Genomic DNA, 12,397 nt, shown 5'->3' on the forward strand with positions numbered 1-12,397 from the left:
CACATCTGTACTATTTTTTCTGTTTGAAAAGTTTAGGGTTATTTTAGCCATCACTTGTGATTTTTGGGATTCCTTTCTATTCCAAAATATTTCCAAGGTGTCCACCATATTCTCCATATGTAGAAGCTTGCTATAAGTGTGTATTTATAGCATATTGGGACATTTAGTTGAGCTTTAACTTGATTCAGGTACCTGAGTATTCTCCCTCTCTAGATGAGGAGGGTATTTGCCAGACGGCCTTTGAGCTGATTTTTGCTTTTGACGAAGTCATCTCTCTTGGGCACAAAGAAAATGTAAATGTTGCACAGGTTAAACAATATTGCGAGATGGAAAGTCAAGAAGAAAAGCTGCATAAGCTGCTAATGCAGAGCAAGATCAATGAAACCAAGGATGTCATGAAGCGCAAAGCCAGTGAGATTGACAAAAGCAAGGTGTTTTTTCATTCCACATCATGAAGCTTAGGCATTCTTATATGGCTTGGTGTTTTACCTCATTTCCTTGCTCCTATATCTTGTTCTTTGCTGGTTTTATTTTGTGTTCTTAGTTTCGGATCATATTCTTATGCAGTTAAATTTTATTTTATTTTTTTCCAGCAGATTGATAGGAATAGAGGTGATAAAGGAGGTTTTATGTCTATGCACTCAATGGGTTCAGGAAGAATTGAAAGTAGCCTTAGTGATATGAGTATATCTGGTGGAGGAGGCGGTTTTGGAAGTGGTTCTGGTTCTGGATTGGGCACTGAAGTTGAATCCTTTTCTATCAAGCCCAAAGGTTTGTGCATCATAGAGTGCATTACTTCCCTAACAGCACCTTTCATTAATGATGAAATAATTGAAGTTCATTATACTAAATTTGAAGTAGATGGCATCGTCAATGTAGAAATCATGCAGACAGTCATGATTACTGCTGAAATACTTGTTATTCCATAAAATGTCTGATATACCCATTACTTGGTTGGTGGCTTTTGGTTTTGGGCAATATTGGTGTTTTAATTTATATGAATAGTTGAGGTAAGCCACTAAGTATTCTATTTCACAATGTCAAATCTGTAATAATTGTTAGTATAGCCATGATACCAGGCTTTGGAACTCTCAGATCCATTTTGGTGTACCATTGCTTAGTTATTAGCACATGTGGCTACTGGCGACATGCACATTTTCTGGTCATTTCATGGTAAGACAAGATAGATCCCTGGAAACTGCTTTTTACCTTGTTCTTTGTACCCGATGATCAATGTTTCCAGTATCGGTATCGATGTGATACAGAAACATATCAGTTATCGCATGGGAAATATCGGATGTATCACGTAGTGTTTCGTGTTTCTGGGAAACATTGTGAAATTGGCCAAAATTTTCAATGGAACTTCAGGGGATGTTAAAAAAGACATCATTACACACTTAGAAATAAAGAAAATACAAAAAAAAGTGACATAATAAGTTTCCTTTGTATGGAGTCCTAAACTAATCTTTCTGACATATTAAAAATATGTAATTGAATTTGCCACATCCATTGATTCCCTCACGTCCCCTTTGGAATTCTCTCTACTCATGCCCTATTCTTCCCCATTCAGAAAAGTCAACCAAGTTAGGAATCATGAACAGTCACCCTAAATGACTACAAAATCCTTACTTTTCTTTTTAAAAATAGAAGAAACCCTCCCTCATTGTCATGAACAATCTCTCTCAGAAACATCTACAATAAATTTCCAAAATCAAAATTTCCTTATCTTTCTATTTTTTAGTTACTTGTCCTTTTTTATTTTTTATTTTTTTATTTTTATTTTTTTAAATACTTTTCTTACACTCCAATACAACCCCACACACCACGGGCTTTTGCTCCCACACATTCATCTCTTGACGGTTCAACGGTCGGCACCGTCCAAAGTGTAGAAAATGCTTGCAAAGCAACTCCTGAAAAACAACCAAATTTTGATTTGGTGCATCTAGGAAAACTTTTGAAGTTAAAGTTGCTCATTTTCTTTAATTAAAATTTAGAAATTGATCCTTAATCAAGTTAAATTTTTTAATCCATTAGATTCATATTCAATAATTGATTTTCTTTATTTGAATTCAATTGCACACTTTTAATTTGTTAGGTCCAAACTTAATTGCTTATATAAATTGAGTTCACTTACATTTATTACACAGACTTTTAACATACTCGTAGTTTTATATTTAACTAATCTGCTGAAGATTTCCTAATTTAGGATTTGAATCTGATTTAATCTGTTTGGACTTGATTGTTGCCTCTTTTATTTGGGAAAGGATTCATCTATTACGTCCATTGTCAATTTAAGATTTGCCTTCTTTGTTTGAACTCTAGTTAGTAATTCAATTCAATGATTATATTTTCTGTTACCTCAAATCCAGCAAAACTATTTGTTTATTTTTACTATTTTCTGTTTATAATCCAATTCATTGATTTCTACTAATGATGGCGAGAATCTCATTGATGTTTCATTACTCCAAGTTGGTAGTCTGATTTATTGATTTCCATTTTATCTTATTCACAATCTGATTCATTTTTATTTGATTTTTAATGCCCATGACTATTAACTGGAAGAAATTTGGATTTTGTTATTGCTGATTTGATTGTTAATTAGGAGTTTAATCTACTGTATTCAAACTTAATTACTTGTTAATTTTGTCCTTGGTCAGATTCAGCATACACCTTTTTAGTCGTTTCGATTTATTGATTACCTTCATTTTGTTGCAATCTAATTCATTGTTCTTATTTTGTAATCTAATTCATTGATTGCATTTTTATTGTTTTTAGTATTATTTTCAGTTTATTACTTAACTAGCATTTTTCCCTCTATTTCATCATCATTAATTAACTCACACCTTAAAACCATGGAATCAATTTATTATTGTTATTATTATTATTTTTATCACTGAACTCTCTGTTAGATTACAAATTTTATGATCTTTTTCAATTTCACCATCATTTTCTTTAATGCATCAACCTGTATACTGCATGTTAGTTTGATGCACTGAACAAACTCCAACTATTGAATATATATATTTCCATTAACTCACTAATAAAAATACAAACTTTGTTTCGCTCAACATTATTGGATGAGAAAAAAAGAAATCTTAGGATTAAAGGAAAAGACACAATGGTGTTCTCTAAGTCCAGTACGAAAGAGAAAAGTGGCATTGGAACTTCGATAGAAATGGATCTTTGTCGGTCAAATCCGTCTACGGGGTATTGAAAAGGGGTGGGGGGATAGGCCAAAATTGGAAGCTCAAATATGGCAATTCCTGGGTGTACTGAAAGTAGTGGTTTTAAGTTGGCTAGTTGCTAAAGAAAGAATGTTCACAATATACCAGCTTCAGAAAAGGAGGATCATCATCACACACACACACACACACACACACAAAAAAAAAAGCATAGTGAGGGATGAGGAGATGATAAACCATCTGTTCACCATTTCAACATCACTGTTAGAAGTTGGAATGAGTCTTTGATATTTTTGGAATTATGTGGGTCATGCTGGATACGCTGCATCGATACTCCTAGCTTGAAAGGGGATTGCCTTCAACAAAAAAGGACCGCACTGTGGCATGTAGCCTTTGTATATTCCATAGGATCGAGGGGTATATCATAGCTTGAGCTTCGGAGGTTCCCCCGTTTAAGGTTTGTAAAATGAATGAAACAGAGGGTTGTCTAAATGCGGGAAGAGCTCTTTAAGGAGGCCTATCAGAAGGCTGCCCTTGGTCCTGTTGTATATAAATGGGCTGTATGTTGAGTAGTTAAAGAAATTTCACTGTTCAAAAAAAAATTGATGACGACGATGGTGGTGGTAGTGGTGGTTCTAAAGCTTGCAACAGCCGAAATAAATGCTTGATATGGTTTGGGATGCATATGTACATACATCCATATGTCATGCGACCCTTAATCTTGTCCAATCCTTGATTGAGTCAATCCACACACTTCAAATGTTCCATATCAGCAATCAGGCCAGTTTAATGGTCTGGAACTATAACTGACCTGTGATCAGAACCATCGGAAGAGCCTTACCAAGCCTAATAAATGTGTTCTATGGCCTGACCTTTAATTGACCAGCTTTGGTGACCTAATTGCAGTGTCTGATTACTCATGTATAATCCCAAATGCATCATATAATCAACCAGTTCCTCTTCCTGCCAACACATGAAGGTTGAAGCCCATGTTGGGGAGGGAAATGCCCCTTTGTTACAAGTTGTTCAAGAGAAGAATCTTGTTAGCTACCGCACTTAAGAAGAACACTTTGACATGAGAGTACAAGATCCCCAAACCTTGGCTCATGGAGAACTATCGTGGATGATAAGAAGCAAAGCTATGCGAAACTTTGTGCCAAAAAATTTTCCAAGACATGAATTAGGGAGTGACTTGCAAAGGCTGGTTGTTGTTGGAACTTGGAAGTTTGTCTCTTGTTGGCGTTCATAAATAATCTGGAATGGTCCCAAGCAATCCGAATGTATATAGGTGCTCGAAAAAGGTCGAGATACATTATAAGAGAACCAAGAAACAACCCAAGCCTGATGATCCCACCTATGAATTATGATGAATGAGAAAGTGAAAATTAGCTTGTGATGTGGTGGTTATTTAATTTCATGCAACCTAAAATTAGTCATGGTTTATTTCTCTTAAAGATTGAAAGATGCCTGGGGTGAAGTAACCAAAATGTACTCTGAATAGGAAGAATTAGTCGACCTCTACCAACTTTACATCAAGATCAACAATCTCTAACAGGGTGATGGAATAGTGGAGTGCTTTGTTAACTTGAATAAAAGATGAGATGAACTAGATATGTCAAATGACTATTCTACACTTCCAAAATTTGAAAAATCAAATGAGACAATTCTGAATCTTTTAAGTTTTTTCCCGCCCTCCATTCGGACTTCGAACCATAATGGATACATATTCTTGGGAGAGAATCTCTAGCTTAGAATCCGTATGTAAACTACATACATGCTGAAGCTAGACATGCAGTGCTTCTCGCTTTATCCTTCCGGAATAGTCGGCCTTGATAACAAAATCTAAATTCATTAAAAGGGTAAAGAATTGAATGTGGAAACATGGACAGAGATAAGATCTGATGTACATGTTGTGGAAAAAGATGACATTCAAAAGATCACCATTGGATACTTCATCTTAATTTTCATCCAAAGACCTTCGATCAAAGCCTTGTGCCAATGTGAGCACTATTGAAGAGTCTTCTACCAATAATGATGGTGACTCAAGGAATAAAACTATTAATGAGTTGCAACAAGTGGCTGCTTTTTAAGTCTCTCTTTCCACTGCTAACCATGCAGTGTAGTCAAGTACTTATGCATCTACAAATCACGTTTCTTAGACATCCTGGATCGTTAATTCAGGGACATTTGACCACACGGCCGGTATGACCAATGGATATATTTCCTACTCCCCTATTTCTAGAAATATTGGATTGGTTGATGGCTCTCTTTCTAAAGCTCTAGGACATGGAACTTTCCACCTTCTGATTTCTTATCCATCTCGTATGTAGTTCATATTCCCTCGTTTTCATCTAATTTACTCTTTGCAATTGCCCCTAACCAAACAATGGAATTGTTGTGTTATGTTTTACCCATCACCACTGTTTTGAATAGTGACAACATTTAACCCTATGAAGTGTGAGGCATAAGGTACTGTGTAGCACACTATTTTTAGATTTTTGATGCACTTAGTTGCATCAAATAATGAAATTTCATGATATTTTGTACCAAATTAGACTGATTAATAATGAAATTTCACGATATATGGTGCTACCCAATACTGTTACTAATATTAAGATCGCTAAAGAGATAAACTAATTTTTATTAAAAATTAGAAAAAAGGTAAGAATCATAATAAATCATTGAAAACATAAATTAATTTATGTTTTAGTGAAAATAGCTTGTAGTTTAAGCTACGTAGCATGTAGTGTATAGCGTGGGCTACATGCAACTTAAAGTTATTTTCATGAGCTACGTAGCGTAAGCCATATGCTACATAGCGTAGTTATTTAAAACACTGCCAATCACAATGTGTCATCTATGATCTAGCAAGACAATTGGTGGTGGTTGTGAAAATCGAGGGCTCTATCTTCTTAATCAAGAAAGATCCAGTTTTGCTCATGTTTCTTCGTCCAATGTGGGGATTAAAAATCGAGTGACTCTCTGGCACACCTATCTACATCATTTATCATTAAAATCCTTGTCTCGGTCGTTTCTTGGAAAGTTCAATAAATGTGACAATTTACAATGCATTATATAATAAAAAGATGCTGTGTCCATTTCAACTCATTTACAATTGTCCAAACATCATTTATCATTAAAATCGAGTGACTCTCTGGCACACCTGTCTACATCATTTACAGTTGTCCAAACATCGTAGATTACCTTTCCTTTATATAATAAACAGACGTTATGTCCATTTCAACTTATGTATTCAAACATGTGGAGACTTGCTCAGCTTGTCTCTATATTTGGTTTTGAATATTTCCTATCGTTCATTGACCGTTTTCTTAGGATATACATGGGCTTTTCTGTTAAAAAGTTGTGATGAAGTTCCATTGATTGCAAAACTATTTCATCAAATAGTTTCGACCCAATATGATACTAAAATTAAAGTCTTTTGATCTGACAATGCTCGAGAATACTTACACAATGAGTTACAGAGGTGCTTCATAGAATATAGTATAAAATTTCACTCCTCCTGCCCATATACATCACAACAAAACGGCATGACTAAGCGTAAAAATCGCCACTTACTGGAGGTCACCTGGTCTTTATTGATAGGCATATCAGTACCAAGAGCATATTGGGATGAAGCCATTCTTCCTGCCACCCATATAATCAATCAAGCTTCTGCTAATATTCAAAAAGGTAAATGCCAATTACAAGTCTTGCACCCCATGCGTCTCCATTTATTCTCCCATCAAAGGTGTTTGGGTGCACTTGCTTTGACCACATTCCCGGACCATCTCGAATAAAACTTGGACCACAGTCAATGAAATGTTTGTTCTTAGGGCATTCAATCTCTCAAAAGGCGTATAAATGTTGTTGTCCTATAAATGGAAAAAAGGATGTTACATTGTTTGAAAATGTACCTTATTTGACTTTATGAGACAGTACTACTCTTTCCACACCTCCCCCTCTTTCAGTCATAGATGATTCTCATATTGAACTGGTCCCATCAGTTACTGTGCATAAGATGTATACATCACTGTACAATATTTTCCCTTCACACAGCGTGTATAATGGCCTCTATCATTGGTAAGCATGGAAATTTGATAGAATATTGATGTTTGGCATCAATGCAGTGGTATTTAGAGGTTAAATGTACCATTTGATATCCATGTTTGGAGTTTTGCTCAACTGTAGAGGGTGCATGCAGTTTGGATAAGGTGACACAATTGGTGTTTTAGGAGTTAGAATACACAAGGACACTTTGCTGTCTGATTTTTAGGAATTATTTTTTATATTTTATTTTAGGAAATTTCTTGTATGAATCGTAGGATTTCTTTTATGCTTTTCTCATTAAGTAATCCATAGGAGTTACCCTTGGCTTTTAGCATTTTAAACAGTTTGAGAAGGCTGCATAAGATAGCCATACTTATGAAATGGAGAATGAATGGTGGAATTAAAAAAAAAAAAGAAGCAGTCATCTTTAAGGTTTTCAGGATCCATGTTTGGTTCGGGTTCATATCCAAACCAGAATATGTCTCACCCGATTTCTTGTTGGGTACCCGACTTCCTCACCTGATTCCAGTTCAATCAGAATCATCAGACCTGAATCTGACCCAATTATTGATTGTGCCCGAAACCCAGACCTAGACTTGATTAAGTTGGATCATATCCTTCAGGGTATCCATGGATTTGGGTACTGTTCAACCACCCTATCCATTATCATTGTGAAAATTTGATGTTTTGATTGGAAACATTTTCTTCAATCGCGCTTTGAACTGAAAAAAGTGTAGAAGGGAGTCTAATTCGTACACATGGTATCCACCATGTAGAACTACTAAAAGCATCACCAAAAGTAGCATAATAACAATAACAATCCATGGTATGGTGGGAGGGCCCATAAGTCAGAATATATAAGAAAAAAAGAAAAAAAGGAAAGGAAAAGGAGAGCCTACTCTTTTATTCTATAATGGAAAATGCAAGTTTGCAATGGTTTGTAATTGACAGCTTGAATAGATGTTAGAGGAAATATCTTTATTAGGGATCACCGAACAACACTGCCTATATTCAATGTTTTCTATATCATCATCGCGTAATGTATCGCACCTAGTGTTTGAGTTGTCGGTATCGCTACAAGTTTCGCTAGCTGGAGATGAAGAAACAATATCGCTAGTGTCGATAACTAGAAATGTGGGGAAAACAGGGGGAAACATGAGAAAATGGTGGAATTTTTCAATGAAACTTAAAGAGATGCTTAGATACACATTTATATATTTAGAAATTAAAAAAATTACAAAAAGAACATATGCATAGTAAATTTTCATTTACCGGGGCCTAAAAATATGTGCTGCCATAAGATGGTGTGGTCCTCCTGAGATTTGGATCTGTTTCATTTTTGAGTCCATGCCATAAAATGATATAGGAAATTGTATAGAGATGGTTAACATAGATATACAATGCATGCATTAATCCCTGCGACCCCAGGACCAACGATGCGGGTGGGACATTGACCTTAGGGCTCACCTTGATGTATGCCTTGTATGTCCATACCGTCCATCTGTTTTGCCAGCTTATTTTAGGGCATGATCCCAAAAATGAAGCATATACAAATTTCAGGTGGACCACACCACAAGAAACAATGGTCATTGAATGCCCACTATTAACAACTTCATAGGGTCCATTGTAATGTTTATGGACCATCCAACCTGTTGATAAGGACACAGACCTGGATGAAAGGAGAAAAAAATCAGATTGATCTAAAACTTTTGTGGCCCACAAAAGGTGTGTAATGGTTGGCAATCACTGTTTACTGTAGTGTGGTCCACTTGAAATTGGTATTTGCTTCAGTTTTGAGACCATGCCCCAAAGTAAGCTGGCAAAATAGATGGATAGCATGGATATACAAATGGGACCTACGGTCACAGTCTCATTGACATCAATGGTTTTTGGGTAGTAGCCAAGTTACACTCGTCGCATCGGACGTGGAGTATGCAGATTGCCCAGCGAGAGCCTTTTGCATGAACTTCCTCATGAGAAGTCAAGAAGCTAGGTGGGGCCCACCATCATGCTTGTGCCAAATCCACCCCATTCATTTGTTTTTCCATATCATTTTAGGACATGGGCTTAAAAATGAGGCAAATCCAAAACTTAAGTGGGCCACATGACATGAAACAATGAGAATTCAATGTCCACTGTTGAAACATTTGTGGGGCCATAGAAGTTTTGGATCTGGGCCATCAGGCGAATAATTTTTATTTTTAGTTTATCCCAGTAGTAATGACCTTATGAATGGTATTTATGGCATATAAACATCACGGCGGAGCCCAGGGAGGTTTCAATGATAGGCATTTCCCTACCCACTTTTTTTTCCTATCATTCGGCCCATTTGAGTTTTGGATCTGCTTATTTTTTAGCCCAAGTCCTAACATGATATGGCTAAATAGATGGATGGGGTGGATTTCTAACGAACATCGTGGTGGGCCCCACAATCCCCACCTAGCTCCGTCGCAAGAAGTTCCCGACTTCTCCTGCAAAACTTTTGGGCTTCCGTCCTATGCCAACAAAACAATGCGGGTGGAATGACACTTGGCCGTGGGCCTATCTCAATGTATGTGTTATATATCTATGCCGTCCATCCGTTTATTCTGCTCATTTTAGGGCATGAGCCCTAAAATTAAGCAAATCCAACTCTCTGATGAACCAATTACCATACCATAAGAAACAATGGTCAGTGACCATTAACAACTTTTTGTGGGCCACTATTTTTGGATTAAGCTAATATTTTTGTTTTCCCTTCATCGAGGTCAGTGTGACCATATGAACAACTTGGATGGGAAATAAACATTAAGGTGGGCCCTAGGAAGTTTTTAATGGTGGGTGTTTAATGACCATTATTTCTTGTGATGTGGTCCACTTGAGATCTAGACATGCTTTGTTTTTCAGCCTATGCCCTAAAATGACATGTCAAAATGAATGGACGGTGTAGATATAGAGCACATATATTAAGGTGGGCCCCACAGAGTCGTCGCATCTTGCAACATAAGTTGCGTTCGTATTAAAAAAAGGGAAGATAACCCGATTTTTTAAAAAACCCTTTGTAAACAAAAGAAAACAGAAAACCCTTTCCTCGTTAAACCCTAAAATCCTGTTCGAAACCATCTTCAACGCCATTTTTTTTTTTTTTTTCCGGGAAAGTGCCAATGGAAGAATTTTCTATGGAAAATCCCAACAAGATTAAGAAAATCTCGCCAAAATCCTTCAAATTCGTTCTTCTAATAGAAGACTTTGGGTTTATTTCTTAACTTTTGAAGACCAAGCTGTCGATCTGCAATCAAATCACAGGGAAGGGGAAAAAAGGGTATGTTCTACTCTTTTTTTTTTTTTGGATTTTTCAGCATTTATGCTAGTATCTGGTTGATTTTGCAATCGATAATCTGTCGACAGTTTCGCTATTTTATTAAAAATTGAAAAAAATTGGCAAAATCTCACCAATTTTCCAGTAGAGATTCAATATTAGTGGGTTTCGATTTCACCAGCTTGGCGACACTAATATTATCGATTTCTCACCGACAATTTGAACACTAATCACACCCTTAGGATACAGATACATATTAGTTATCACACGGGATATATTGGTTGTATTGCGTAATTTATTGCTATCGTTGGGAAACATGGGGAAACATTGGGGAATTAGTTGAATTTTTCGATGAAACTTCAAGGATTGTTAAAAAAGGCACCAATACACACTTAGAAATAAAAAAATCACAAAAAACGAGTGCACATAATAGGTTTTCCTTGTATAAGGTCCTAATCTATGCGTTGTCCAACTAAATTGATGCAACTAGATTCAAAGTCAATTCATAAAATTTATAAATGTAAGAAGGCATGTATGAAAACATAAGGATTACATTCAAAAGCAAAAGAAGTAGAAAACTAGAAATATACCTGTGGAATTAATTTTTTTAAAAACAATTTTTAATTTAAAAATTATATTTTTCCCTGAAAAATCCCCAACTTTCCAAGAATGTGTATATTAGGTTGTATACATGTTTGATTTCATCTTTGGACACTAAGATTGCAACCGATTTGGGAACAATTGGGGAAATTTCGATTTCCCCCCAATTTTCCGCAACTCAGCCATCTCCCCCAACTCTCAAAATCAAAGCTCCAAATCCTTAATTTTTTAATACAAAACATGAAGAATCATGGATTTCTTATCATTTAACACTATTTGCGACATATAAAAATGAAAAAAGAGAATGAAAACTAAAAAATTATGCACATTTGAGAATCCAACCCTAAGAAGCCTTCGATTGCGAATTTGTAGAAATTTTGAGGATTTTCTTCCAGCAAATTAGAGTGGATTGGTCAAAATCACCTTACGATGTGGTATGAAGAAGCCTTTTTTTTGTGTGTGTGTGTGTTTGTGAAAATTTGAGGATTTTTTTACACAAAACACATCGATTTCCTTTTATTCCTTTTGATATTGCATTCGGTATCAATATATCGCATGATACATTAAAAATTATAAAGGGGGAGTGTGGGTATATTGCACGATATTACAATCTCGTGCAATATATTGCATGATACCATGAAAAATAGTTATTAAAGCTGGGTTTCATATCGCCTAGTTTGGATAACCGATATATTGTGGGATATATCATTGATATCGCAAGATACTGAATACACTGGTCGTATTAAGCTCAAATGGTTTTTACTGGTGAGCGACTAAGTATCTGATGTTAAACAGAGAATGACACATGGAACATAGAGTTTCCCTTATTCATGAGGTGGTCAGTCTTCCCATTATAGATCCTACACTGAAAGATCTGATGGTGTGAATTAAAAGAGCATCAACAAATGAATCTTCTTCATTCCACTAACTGAGAAGTTAAAAGAGCATCAACAAACTTCTCTGAAAGGTTAGCAGTTAGGTTCAAGCTAAAGTTGGCAGTGTTAATTCAGGCTAGGCGCATCACTGTTGAAAGAGATTCAAGGGTCGTGATTAGATGGCTAGAAGGTGGAAGATTTCCTTGGGATGTAGCTAATGTGATGGAAGAACTTGTTGACTTGAGCACTACTTGAAAGGTAAAGCTGTCCCGTGTGCATGGTTCATCCAACGCACAAACTATAATGACCTAAAATTCTAATTCTCGTGGACAACACGAGCAGTCGAGTTCCCGGGTGTTAACTTGAATATGTCAAAGTATAAATACTCTGCATAT

The 12,397-nt window shown here is 36.0% G+C and overlaps 1 protein-coding gene across 8 annotated transcripts in view; it reads left to right on the forward strand.

The window, feature by feature from the left end:
* Positions 1 to 12,397, forward strand: part of LOC131253390 (coatomer subunit delta-1-like) — a 71,287-nt gene that overhangs the window by 3,889 nt on the left and 55,001 nt on the right. For 7 of the 8 annotated variants that reach the window (XR_009175138.1, XR_009175135.1, XR_009175137.1 and 4 more), the window contains exons 5-6: positions 189 to 431; positions 594 to 771. Coding sequence is in view for 4 of the 8 variants with exons in the window: in XM_058254351.1 (XP_058110334.1) it covers positions 189 to 431; positions 594 to 771 (421 nt within the window). In the remaining 4 variants the exon portion in view is untranslated. The remainder of the gene's footprint in view (positions 1 to 188; positions 432 to 593; positions 772 to 12,397) is intronic. The other variant, XM_058254352.1, reaches the window with a different exon arrangement.

This window comes from Magnolia sinica, chromosome 8, assembly GCF_029962835.1.
Source record: "Magnolia sinica isolate HGM2019 chromosome 8, MsV1, whole genome shotgun sequence".
NCBI lineage: Eukaryota > Viridiplantae > Streptophyta > Magnoliopsida > Magnoliales > Magnoliaceae > Magnolia > Magnolia sinica.